Source organism: Oryza brachyantha, chromosome 2 (genome assembly GCF_000231095.2).
Source record: "Oryza brachyantha chromosome 2, ObraRS2, whole genome shotgun sequence".
Taxonomy (NCBI): domain Eukaryota; kingdom Viridiplantae; phylum Streptophyta; class Magnoliopsida; order Poales; family Poaceae; genus Oryza; species Oryza brachyantha.
Window position 1 is genome coordinate 1,640,610 of NC_023164.2, and position 13,032 is coordinate 1,653,641.

Consider the following 13,032-nt stretch of genomic DNA (forward strand, 5'->3'; position numbering starts at 1 on the left):
TTTGGCTCAGAGGCTTGTATACTGAGCTTTGTGGAATTACGTCTTGCATAAATATATTTTGTGACAGTAAAAGTGCAATTTGCCTTACAAAGGATCAGATGTTTCATGAGAGAACTAAGCACATTGATGTCAGATATCACTTTATTCGAGGTGTTATTGCTGATGGTGATGTTAAGGTATGGAAGATAAGTACTCATGATAATCCAGCTGACATGATGACAAAGTCAGTTCCTGCCACTAAGTTTGAGCTTTGCTCAAGCTTGGTTGGTGTTACGGTATAGTCCAAGAGACTATTTGGCGCGCAATCAATTTGACCTGTGAGGTGTATATTGGTAATTGATGATTTTGATGCTACAAGAGAAAATTCGTCTCAAGGTGGAGATTGTTAAATATGTGATCCGAATTGTAACTGGAATTATATCCGGATTAGTTTCCTAGTAGGTTTCTCCCAGTTGTTTCCTACTAGGAGTCGGATTAGTTTCCTAATAGGATTCTTTCGCCTAATCCTACTAGGACTCTTAGATTTTCCCCTTATATATACTCTTGTAGTCTGCACGGGAAGAAAAAAGTTCTCATTGTTTCCCCTGCATTGTAATCATATCATCATAGTGATTATTGCCGGTTGGCGCCCGTGGTTTTTCCCGCAAGGGTTTTCCACGTTAAATTCGTGTCTCGTTTGTGCCTTTGTTTCTAACAACCTGCTTAGCTTTGTATGTGAAAACTCGATCCATCAAATCAAACCGATGCGAAATAAGTTTTTGGCATACATTCAATAGCTGCATTCTGTCTACTATGTAAAGCTTCTTATTTCTGGATTAAAAAAACAGAGAGAAATTCATTGTAAGCTACCGTTATCAGGCATTTTTTATAGGGTATAAACTTTTCAATATTTCCTCTCCTCTTTTTAACCTTTCCATCATTGCCAACTTTTTGCAAACCTTATTCTGCTTAATATATTTCACCGGTTTTGGTCGGGCTGTTTTCTCATAAACTAGTACAACTTGATATACGCTGACAAAGTATTATCTAATGGCATCAGTGGCATGAGTTCCAATGAGATACTCATAAAGCTGTGCTGACCACATCTTCTCTAAACAAATCTCGAAATAAAATACCGGTCTCACTTATAGGGAGGGGTGAATCTACAAGTTGAGATAAAAAGTTATCCTCCCATCAAAAATTCTCCAAAATCTGTTTAAAAGTATGTATGAAAGCTTGCTAGACTTTGAAAATAAAAGTGTCCTCCAAAAAATTGCAAAGCAATTCGTAGTGAACTTTCTAGATACATTGCAAGCAAAGTCAAAAGGACAAACGAAAAAGAAACACGCGCACTAGAGTCTAAGAAGGAGGTAAAAGACCCGGTCAAAATTAGAATTTAAATTACAAAAAATAAATTTGCATAAATTTAAACACACATCTTTACAGTATTGACAAAACAGAACTACATGAACATGAAAGATTACCGCACGGAATAATTCAAAACCTATTACAAACAAAAAAAAAAGACTTATCTAGACTCGCTATCTATAACATATGGATCCTCATGTGTCTATGACATGTGAGTCTAGTGATAAATATGTCATCACCACTTATAAGAGTGACAAAAAATTAATTATTCCCAAATCATTGGCTACCTATCCCTCCTAGATCAATCAATCCTCCAAATCAAAGCAGCTTGAATCTTATACCAAAACAAAAGAACAAACAGATTAATTGGATTGGATTGCTTTGAATCTTTCCCACTCCACCACGTCGTCGTCGTCGTCGTGGCCGGAGGTGGTGGAGAAAGCTGTCGCCGACGGCATCCATCCGGAGTGAGGTTAGGCACGACCTATCTCATACGTGCCGACATGGCCACGATTAAATGGGTTGCACCTGGTCTCTCGCGGGCTGTTGACTCAACAGTATAGCCGTGCTCGAGCCGGCCTGCTCGAGAATGGCCCATTTGACCATGCAATTTACAACGTCGAACGACAGGTGTCTAAAATTAATTCCTTAAACTGAATTTTATAAATTAACTTAAAAAATATATCTCTAACATGTTACCAATATATTATTAATATCTACACATGTCTAAAATTAACTTACTTGTATTCTAAAGCTGGAGTAAAGATATGTGTTCCTAATACAACTTTTTCAATTTTTTAGATTTATGTTGAAAGGATTATGTAACTTTTATACCCTGTTTTTTAAGGTGAATCCAACGCAAATTTTTTTAAAAAGAATAAATATTAGCTTTCTTGAGATACCTCTTCTAGTTACCTGGAAAAATATATTTTAAATTCTGTACGCTGGCCCCACCTAACTCGTCGGTCTCTCTCTCACACACACACCCTTCCGCTTCCCCATCCATGGCGGCGGCGCCCCACCTCGTGTTCGTCTACGGGACGCTGATGGCGGAGGAGGTCGTGCGCGTCCTCATCGGCCGCGCGCCGTCGTCCTCCCCGGCCGTGCTCCCCGACCAGTTCGTCTCCACGACGCCGACCTGTTGCTCTTTGCTCTTGCAGAGAGCCCCCTTCCTTTGCTGATTGATTCTGACCCGGGGCCGTCGTGTTTTCTGCAGCCAAAGGTTCAGCATCAAGGGGCGCGTCTACCCGGCGATTCTGCCCGTCGATGGCAAGGAGGTCTCAGGAAAGGTATATACGCCATTTTGCTCCCTCTTGGTTAACAATCCAAGATGAATATACCTATATTATCACCCGATTTACAGAAAAATTCGATCCAAGATTCAACTCAAGCAAGCTGAAGACTGGATAAAAATACATACCGCAAGTGCTTGTTAATCTCAAGCCTCAGGCAGTATATGGAGAAAATTAAGCCAACCTATACAATTTTTTTCTGTATGTTCTGCAGGTTTTCAAGGGCATCACTGACAGGGAGCTCAATGTGCTGGATATATTTGAAGACGAGGAGTATGTCAGGAGAACTGTTGAGATATCACTAACTGTAAGCCTATCTGAAATTCCGAACTATACATAACATCTGATTGTTTACATTACCTGAAATTTCTGCTCCAGCAATCGGTCATGATGCTGCGCGAAAAATTTCAATTGAAGGTTTAGTAAGACTCAGCAGTCAGTCTTGATTTGGATGGATTTTCAGGATTCATCGGAGAAATTGCTCGCCTATGCATATATATGGGGCAACCAAGATGATCCTGACCTCTATGGTGAATGGAACTTTGAGGTGATGATGTTTCCCATGATCTTTTGTACTGCTTCCATGTATGGCATAACACTGTATGAGGGTCCTAAAACCATGTTGAGAAAGTTCATCGAATGCAACAACCTGACAGGAAACACCATGAGCTGCAAGCTCTTGCAAGGATAATGTACTAGTGCCAGGTGCATCCATAGAAGGCCATTTCTAGTTCTACTGTCAATCGATTCAACCCTGTAATCCTCGTACCACTGATTGACCTAAAAGTTTAGCCACACAACTTCTAGCAGTCATCAATCTTTCAAGAAAGACGTTAGTTAGCCAAGTTCTAACTTTTAAATAGAAATTACATGTCAGTTGTTTTGGTTAAATATAGAACACACACTCAAGAATAAAGTCTCCCTCCATTGTTAGTTCAACTGGCAGTGTAGCATGTTACTGACTGTTGAGCTCTGCTTATCTGTTCTTTTCTTCCGTTGTCAACTTTTTTGAAGAATTTACTGTAATTTGTTATCGATTTATGATGTCCTCAGTAAGACAGTAACTATGTGAGCACTGACATTTTATTCCCGTGTAATGTAATGGGTTATCTGTAGGAATGGAAAAAGGTGCATTTGGAGGGTTATGTCAGAATGACAACAGAGTTCATGGAGGAACTGGAACAGCTTGAACCAAAGACTCAGACCTGAACCAAAGACTAATTCATCCAGAAGGATTCTTTCAACAATGAATTATATGTGCATTGTTAGATGGTTCCTCTAGTTTGTAAATATAAGATATTTACACCATTAACTGATAAACAACAGTTACAGAATTCGTCTAGTGGTTTCATTTTTAGTGCTTACAAGCTTGAGTGCAAGTATACATGATTTCTGTGCTTTTGGTGCCTTTGGATCAGTCCATTCTGCTTGAGCCATGATTGGATAGAATATTTACCGTAGTAGTTTCTAATTTGGGACTGATCTTAAGATGAGAATCGAACAACCCTAAGAACAGTTAATGCAAATGTTTTCTCTGAAATACGCTATCTTCGATTTCGCCTAATCCCCTGTCACAGCTCGCAACAGCTCTAGGTAAGTTCCATTCTTATCTCTAACTTTTTGCAAATGCAAAAGCTACACATATATCAAAACAGGAAAATATATTTTGAGGAGCATTTGTCCTCCCAGCTATAAGCTGACACTCTACACTAAACTCTTCGGCTCATAGCCTTTTGAACCATGGAATTGATGATAGTAATCCTGGTTTTTTTGCAGCCATTGCATCTGTTCTGGCCCCATTCCAAATCCATAGTGGATGCAAAAATAAGGCAACGGATGTCAAATTTTTCATGTGAATGAATCATGTCATTCGAATTGATCATAGGGGCCAATGGAAGGGTTCCCAGAGTTCTGGTCACAGCGAGGCCTCCAACCATTCACCCCATCTGAGCTGCTGCAGGCCTGGTTGGGGAGGACATTGCTCCCTAGATCACCATCCAAGCTCATTTGCTGCACTTCTTGAGGTGATAGGATCCTGATGCATCTTACACAGTTCACAAACTCCCTGCATAATGCACACCAACTTATTATTAGAATAACTAACCAGTAAATTCTATCATCGAATAATTGCATATCTTTTAACAAGACAAACTTAAGAACAATATCTATGCATGCGCGCACATTTGAGTTTCAGTTTATGCTGAAATACATGTTATGTCATATTTCCATTCTGGATTAACTATATTTTACGCCCATAAACATCTCTTTATGTATCATTTTTAACAACCTTTATTATCTGGGGGAACTATTTGAGAGAAGGAAATTAAAGGTTGACATAAGGAGAAAGATAGATATACTTACTCCCATGGGTCATCGCCAAGAAGCAGGATGTCATCCTCATGATCCTTGTAGACTAGTTTCCAACCTATTCTCTGCCGATCTTCAAGTTGCCCCTCTATACCAAACATGCGGGCCAAAGCATGTTTCAATTCTTCGTATCCAGAGTACCTGCCGATGTCAATAGACCGGCCTACAGCTCCTCGTTTGTACACCTGCAATTCTTAGGTTAGGCTGACTAGCATATGCACTAATGAAAACATACATCTTGAATACTATACCAACAGAAGCTATGCTTTCAAAGGAAAAGGGCGTACCTTAGTGAATGTCCGCATCCTCTGTAGTGGAGGGGCAGTGTGCCAGGAATTTTTGTTCAAGAAGGCACCATCATTGATCGCAGAATCAATGGAATTAAAAGCCATATCCGATTGACCAAATGACTGGGAAACCATGGAGGTTGATATCTCTTGCAGAGCATCCTTTTGCATTGGGTAGTTGTTTTCAACATCAGTTGATATATGATTCGGATACTTGACAGAATCAAGCGCATTTATCAGCAAGTCCTCTGTTTCTATTGGGAACCCTAATGGGTTATCATTGTTGATCCCAAATAAGCCACTGGTAGTTGGATCCACACCTTCAATTTGTACATCAGGAAGTGTATCCTTGAACATCTGGTGTTGATTGAAGTTAGAAGAGGGGAAACCTTGATGCATAAGTCCATCTGTTCGGGAGGGGCATAATGAAGTTGCTGATGAAGATGTTTCTAAGTTGTCTGTTTGCAGTGAATTGTTCATACAATTTTGTGGACCAGGAACAACATTTGGTAATTTTGAGTTGACAACACTTTGCTTCACATTATTATTTAGCTTTGGCAATTCCTTTGTCATTGTTGGAGTTGCTGTTACAGCATCAATGGAGGTTGGGATCAACATTGGAGCAGTGGATGGTGGCAACCTTTCTGTGTTGATGCAATGCCTGTTTTTGGTTGATTGTGCTAAGTGATTTCCATTAGCCGTGGATGGAGATGTTGAACAAGAAGGCATTTCTTCTGTAACTACAGATTGTGCAGCACCTGAGATGATCATAGCACCTCCAGTTTTGGGGATCACATTGGTTGATGAAATTGGTTGAAAAGCAACTTCTGACACATCTGCAAGTGACACTTGTTTCTGCAAAAGCTTCTGCTGTTGCTCTTGCTGGACCGTGGGTAGCAGTGGCGTTGCTTGCAACAAAGGTTTGCTTTCTTGTTGGGGAATCATTTGTTGCTGGGCAAGTGGATGTGAATTAGACAACTGCTTTTGCATGTCAATAAGTAATTTTTGCTGTTCTTGGATTAGAGGTGGCTGCGACAATGTAGCTGTTGATTGTGCCATCAGTGATTGTTGCTGTAGTTTCTGTAATATCTGCAACTGAAGCTCCTCATCAAACAACTTTGACTGCTGACTAGCCAGATTTACTAACTGTCCGAGTGACTTATTTAGCTGTTGTTGATTGTGTTGTTGTTGTTGCTGCTGCTGCAACTGTTGTTTTTGCTGAAGTAAAAGCTGCTGTTGCAGCTGTAAATTTTGATCCTGCTGTTGATGGGGCAGAAGCAGCGACTGACTGTTAATCCTTTGCTGGTTTTGAGCCGGAGATGGCTTCTGCTGTTGCATCTGATTCTGGACAATCACCTGAGCCTGGACAAGATTAGATTGAGCTTGGCTCAAGGGAATTACTTGTATGGAGTTCTGTTGTCTCTGATGGCTGACAGCATCTTGTTTCTGATCTTGAGGATTGATGATAGCACCAAGCTGGTTCAACGGAATTGCTGCCTTGGACAAATCATTCATAGTTTGCATTTGCTGAGGGAGCTTGGGAGAATTGAACTGTATGCAGTTCTGTTGAAGGAGATTGTTCTGGACATATAACTGCCTCGCAAGATCATCAGCAGCAAGGTTTTGCATGGCAGGGTTACCTAGAGCTTGGAGGTACTCAGACTGTGCAGCAGTGTTGGCTAACGATGAACTCTGCTGCCTGTTCATGTTCATCCACTGGACCAAACTTAAACCAGGTGCTGTGGTGTTCTGGTTCTGAGCATCCTTTATGCATACCTCCTCACCAAGCCAAGGCATTGCTCTCTTGAAAAGATTTTCCATCTCTGACTCGTCATCTGTTAATTAGATAAAAAAAATATGGAATATGCTAACCATAAGAAAAATCATATGCTAATGTGCTACTATAATTAACCTGTAGCAATCCTGGTTTCAAAAAGAACACCTGACTACACTTGTTTTCCTGTTCAATCTATTATAGCCACACACACAATAACTCATTATGCAATTATGTATCAATGTCTAACAAATTTGCAGACCAACTGTTTCTATCACACGTAGTCTTTTCGCTGAATGTTCAGTGGTTATTTGAAGGAAAACATTATTGAATATTCTATTTGAACATACTATTATCAGACATACCTAATTGCCTGGGGCGCTTCACGCCAAAATAAGGCTGGGGGCATAAGAAAAAGGGCGCTGCAACTGGTTCAATCTCCCAGATTGAAACTCTGTTCCGCCTTTCACCAGCTGCAGACTCATCCCAGCCAACCTATAAAAATAAAATCAGCGAAATGGAAGAAAAAACGAAGGGAGAAAAGAATAAGCATAGATTGAAAGGTATTCAGAAATTCAACCTGTAAATTTCGCCATTGGGAGTTTTTCCATCTTACAGGATCTAGATCACTTATTCCAGTTATTGTACCCATGTACCTGATGAAAAGATAGATATGCTTACATATTCGTTACTGACAACATAACCATGAAACTCTTCTTTATGTTAAAAACAAAACAAGATGCATGAGTCTCAGCATGAAGAGTATACCTCCTCGTTCCTAATTCCTCGGTTTCAAACATCATGCGGAACCGCATTCCTAAAGATATCTGATTACTGTACAGTGCCTTCTGGTATTTGGCAAATGGAATAACGAATTCAGTAGGACTTGCCCTGAAAGTTCATAAATGTAAAAACACAATATCCACAATCAGCTCTCTATATACTATTACTTACCTATTGAATTTGAATGTACATAAAAAACAAGGTAGTACTCCCTCCGTCCTAGTATATAAGAGATTTAGACTATTCACTTATAATTTTTAACCATTTATCTTATTTAAAAATTTAGTGCAAATATAAAAATTTATAAGTAATAATTAAACTACTTTTAATAATAAATAAATAAATAATATTTTTAAATTATTTTTGAATAAGACGAGTGATCAAACATTACAAATAGAAAGTCAAAATCTGGTGAAGGAGGGAGTAGATAGTAATAACTAGTAAACAGTAGCATGAGGGAGTAGATAGTAATAACTAGTAAACAGTAGTATAAAGTCAGCACACAGACCTAGGGTTATAAAATATGGTGAAAGGGCTACTGTTGGCAGCAGCATGGGCAGCAGCAGCAAGGACCCCTATGTGCATACTGTCGCTTGAAAGTACTGAAGATGATATATTAGTGGGTTGTCTGTTAGCACGCCTGATTCCTAGCAGAAGCTGATGCTTTTCATCCCTGAAATTAACGTGCCAATCAAAAAAAAAAAAAACAGGGGCATTTGTATCTCGCATTTGATGTTTATTGTGTAGGTAAAGTAGGATAAGCTTTTAGATGGAAGAAAGTAAGGAAGCATGAAATTTACCTGACAACAATAACAGAATCACCAGCAAATAACCTCTTGCCACTAACGAAAAGGCTCCAACCAGTAGTAAGCAAATGTCTTTTTGGTTGACCTGGTAACACAAGGCAGAGAAATATATAAGTCTCTCCAAACTTTGCATGTACACACAAAAGACATTCAATAGAACTACTGCTGCTGAATTTGATAAATGACATTATAATTCATCATTAACTAACTTGACAACAGAAAGAGTGGCACAGAAGTGATGCCATTAGATTTGTATTTGAAAGTACATCAGAATTATCACAATTTTGGTACTATTATAGGAAAAGTATCGATCAATTTCAACTTTGGAGACTGTAAAGGCATACGTTGCCTCACCAAGGTCAAAGGAGGGGTATCTAGAACAAAAGAAATTAGATTCTAGATGTATGGAGAATTTAATTATCCTGCCATTTTTACAAGCAATGTTATAAATGAATGTTAAATTTTCCACACCTCGATATATATGACGAAACGTCCACACATTGTCATGTATATCTCTGGCTTGCAATTCTTGAGCTGGAGGTTGCATAGAGAAGTCCTACAGGGCAGGTAGCAAAATTACAGTGGTACTAAAAACAGATCTTTTGTTGCAGGAACCAGAAGAGATTCAAATCCTACATACCAGGGGAGGAAATATCTTCTCCGCGGCACGGCGAGGCACAGAGAATCCTCCATGTGTGCTTGTATCACTTGCGGTGAGTGTCTTACAGAAGAACTCCATTTGTGGCCTTGCTTGTTTTAGTGCAAGTTCTGATAGTTGCAACGCCTCTTTTCCATACTGACAAAAGCAATTGGTGAGTGCATTTGAACAGACTAGGAACTTTTGTGGAAACCACGTTTTTTTTGTGTGCTCACTGTATTCACTGGTTGAAGAGTCATCTGTGCATAAACTTCATCAGTATCTGGGTCTGCCTGATAGATATAAAGATAATGATTTTAGTATTGATGGTTGCAAGTAATTGAAACAAAGGGGAAATGCAAGGCAAGGAGATTTAGGTTACATGCAAAATAACACCGTGAAGAAGACATATCAACTTGGAGGGAAGGTTCGGATAGCTTGGTACATGTGCATCAACATCCTTTTGCATAGAAGCTGCAACCTGAAACAAAAACTAGGACTAAGGATATTTTTCTTTTGTTCAGCAGAAGAGTGTGATTCAATAATATTGAAAAAAGTTCATATTTGATGCAATAAAAAATGTACTCAGATGAACCAAGCAGCCAGTGTATATGTGGTTCAATGTGTACTGTTTTTCAAACTGAAAAAGGAAAATGTTTTGTGCTCAATTACACTGGGATGCTAACCAGGAACTCATGTATTAATGTTTATCAAACATGGAAGTGGAAGGAAAAGGTACTTCACTACACTGCAAACTAGCAATCAATAACCATTTCATGAAAATTTAAGAAAGTACAACTTTTCAAACATATGTTACTTTATACACCTGCCAACAATTGTTTCAATTAAATATGAAGTATAGTATAGTTCGCAGTCCAGAAAGTGCGGTTCATGAGTGAACTTTATTTAGATAAACTCGCATAAGTACAGATACCATCATGTGCAGCGCAACCAAATAGTATCATTCATGAAAAAGGGGACTTTTCTCATCTTTCTAAAAAGAAATGCATGAACTGTTGCAGGATTAGTCCTCCAAAGACTGTCTATTGACCAATGAAATGATGATTATTTTAAAATCAGAGCACCATAGCTTACCATTTGACATTGTTTTTCCAAAAGAAGGCTACTGTTAGTTTATTATTCTTACAGTGCAAAACCCAATAAGTTGGAACAGAAATTACCCATCTCAGGGTCATTTTTTTTTTAGAAAATGGATTCAAAACCCATATCAGGGTCATAGATAGATGCAAGAACTCCAAAGCTACAAGATGCCACATGTAGACCAAACCTCATTAACATCAAAACAGTGCACACATCACTACTAGACAACAGAAAAAGGAAGCCAGTAGGACCAAAGCTCCCAACCACTCTGGTAAATGAACTATACGATTAGTAACTAACTACAATATGGTAGTAGCAACCAAGTAAAATCCTCACAGACATTAGCAGTGAGCAATGCAACCATATGACTCATCGATGTCAGGAACACTCATCAAGATATTTTTTTTAAAAAAAAAGAATCTTTTTCGTAGGAGATCAAAAATTCAAAATTAAATATCCAGAAGCAAAAATTTTACTCGAGCTAAAACATTTGCCCTGAGAGGGATCGTTGCAGTGTACCAATCAGTGCGACAGTAGACAGCATGATGTGCATCCACACGCACATGAAAAAAAAGAAACAAAATAGAAGCTTTGAGTAGTAGTAATTAGCGAAAACAACAATTTTTCACCAAGTAAACCCACAGAAACATGAAGGTTCATGTGGAAATTAACGCGCAGAAAGACGAGCAGCAGCGTCAGAATCAACAAGAAGAAGTCATGGACTGAAACAACTGAGCTTGATCAAGGAAGAAGAAGAAGAAGAAGAGAGAGAGAGAGAGAGAGAGAGAGAGAGAGAGAGAGAGATGGTGACCTGCTCGCTGTGGCCTTGGGGGAAGTAGACGACGAGGCTGCCCACCGGCGGCAGCGAGACGAGCGGGCCGGCGCAGGCGTGCCACAGCTCGGAGTTGATCGCCGGCGACTTGCGCTCCCCTGACCATGCACCCGCCACGCCGCGTCAGCGACCAAAAAAAGGGGGAAAAGAAGAGAGGCCTCGTCTCCTCCAATGCCGTCGTCGTGAGCTCCGCGCACAGAATGAGCCTAGCTAGCTAGCGAGCGAGATGGGGGGAGAGTACCTTCGCACGGCGGCACGGCGGAGGCGGCCGCGGTCGCCGTGGAGCTCGCCGGCGTCTGCTTCGTGGTCGCCATGTGGCGGCGGCTCTGGCCGCGCAAGGAACCCAAAAAATAAGAAAAGCTTCAGGCTTCAGAGCATGGCACGCCGCGCGCGGATGAAGGAGAGCTCAGCCTCGTTCTTGCTACAGCAGCTCCGGCGAGCTGCTCCGACGTCTCGCTAGCCTAGGCCTAGCTACTCCAAGAGCTAAGCTAAGCTAGGAGAGGCGAGGCGAGGCGAGGCGAGCAGCAGCAGCAACACGAAGACCAAGGAAGGGCCCGTGTGGAGTAGAGGATGCAGAGCTAGCTCTGGTTTGCTGTCGCCGGTTGGTGCTCAGCGGCGTCTCGGGAGTGGGGAAACCAAAACAAACAGAAAAAAAAAAAAAAGAACGGGACGCACGCGGCGCGGCTCTCGCCCCTCTCTGGCTGCTGTTTTTCAAGTATTCTTCGCAGGGTTCACGGTCCTAGTATCGGATTGGTCCGGAACTCCGGATCGGATGAAAAACAGCTGACCAACGGCCTCCCAATAGGCATCTTTTCGTTTTTCTAAAAAAAATCAAACGGTATATTTATAAATTAAATTTTCATATTTTTTTAGCACTTCGAAAAAAACAGAAAAATAAATTATGTTTAAAAAACTCTTAAATCAGCTCTAAATTTAAATTTTGACTTATAAATATAAGCAAATTTGGATAATGATGTTGTAAACTTTGAAAAAAAAATGTTGTCGATAAAGCAACAAAACCAATAAAATAACGAAAAGTGTTGTAAAAATTTTAAAACTTTGGAGTAAATTTTATTGAACTTGACTGGAAAACCAAATGATTTGTGTTATTGATCAAGTTCGGAAACTCAGTGTCAAGGTTTCTTCTTTTTCCATGAGAAAGTTACTTGAAGAATAAGTGCTCCTTCTAATTATAGGAGTTTCACAGTATTTAATGAGAAAATAATTCATTTTCCTACAAAATTTCAATAAATTCCTTAATCCAAATGTGGACTAAATTCTTTTTAGCCATGCAATCAGCTCATTGCTGAGTTATGTTTGGGATGCGTTACTACTGCTTCCTTCCTTTTCAAGTGTACAATATTTGTGACTTCGGACGATAATTTATTTTATAAAACAAATATGTAAAGCTTCACTTACATTTTTATACGTATACTATTTATTTTAATAAAAAATGAGGATCAGACATAATGTCCAAAAATTCAACATCATACATTTTAAAATATAGAGAGATCAACAGTTAAGTCATTTTCCCATTAAAAAAATATACTAACGATGGTAAAAGTAGTACTATCATCAGTGACTCATGTAGAGGCTGCGGTCTTAGTTTTTCCTGAGATTTTTTCTCGACTTCTGTGTACACGTTTTTCAAACTACTAAACGATTTATTTTTTTTAAAAAAGTTTTTAGACAGATATTCATCATCTTATCTTTTCAAAATGTATTTTATACTCTGTAGTACTTTATTTTATTATTTACATCATTAAATATCTATCACAAGAATCAAATAATATTTTATCTAAAAGC

General features: G+C 39.4%; 2 protein-coding genes across 2 annotated transcripts; one reads left to right on the top strand and one right to left on the bottom strand.

Annotated features, from left to right (window-relative positions):
* Positions 1–2,296: 2,296 nt before the first annotated feature.
* Positions 2,297–4,057, top strand: LOC102707551 (AIG2-like protein D). The gene is made up of 5 exons (XM_040520413.1): positions 2,297–2,464; positions 2,564–2,636; positions 2,854–2,946; positions 3,103–3,186; positions 3,756–4,057. Exons 1-5 carry the CDS (start codon positions 2,352–2,354, stop codon positions 3,846–3,848), a joined length of 456 nt encoding a protein of 151 aa, XP_040376347.1. The 5' UTR covers positions 2,297–2,351; the 3' UTR covers positions 3,849–4,057.
* Positions 4,058–4,176: 119 nt separating this feature from the next.
* Positions 4,177–11,845, bottom strand: LOC102703372 (auxin response factor 5). The gene is made up of 14 exons (XM_015832966.2): positions 11,468–11,845; positions 11,206–11,324; positions 9,676–9,774; positions 9,530–9,586; positions 9,297–9,452; positions 9,128–9,212; positions 8,651–8,741; positions 8,359–8,523; positions 7,836–7,958; positions 7,648–7,723; positions 7,433–7,562; positions 5,294–7,128; positions 5,001–5,191; positions 4,177–4,704 (listed from the first exon to the last, which is right to left on the bottom strand). The coding sequence occupies exons 1-14, from the start codon at positions 11,538–11,540 to the stop codon at positions 4,506–4,508; spliced, it is 3,399 nt and encodes a 1,132-aa protein (XP_015688452.2). The 5' UTR covers positions 11,541–11,845; the 3' UTR covers positions 4,177–4,505.
* Positions 11,846–13,032: the final 1,187 nt, after the last annotated feature.

What these genes read in the sequence shown, in the direction of transcription:
- LOC102707551 (XM_040520413.1), top strand. Translation starts at nt 2,352, where the DNA reads ATGGCGGCGGCGCCCCACCTCGTGTTCGTCTACGGGACGCTGATGGCG. An exon ending in CTGTTGAGATATCACTAACT is followed by an intron (nt 2,947 to 3,102) that starts GTAAGCCTATCT and finishes ATGGATTTTCAG; the next exon opens with GATTCATCGGAGAAATTGCT. An exon ending in ATGGTGAATGGAACTTTGAG is followed by an intron (nt 3,187 to 3,755) that starts GTGATGATGTTT and finishes GGTTATCTGTAG; the next exon opens with GAATGGAAAAAGGTGCATTT.
- LOC102703372 (XM_015832966.2), bottom strand. Translation starts at nt 11,540, where the DNA reads ATGGCGACCACGAAGCAGACGCCGGCGAGCTCCACGGCGACCGCGGCC. An exon ending in TTCACGGTGTTATTTTGCAT is followed by an intron (nt 9,587 to 9,675) that starts GTAACCTAAATC and finishes TATATCTATCAG; the next exon opens with GCAGACCCAGATACTGATGA. An exon ending in GGATGCGGACATTCACTAAG is followed by an intron (nt 5,192 to 5,293) that starts GTACGCCCTTTT and finishes TAAGAATTGCAG; the next exon opens with GTGTACAAACGAGGAGCTGT.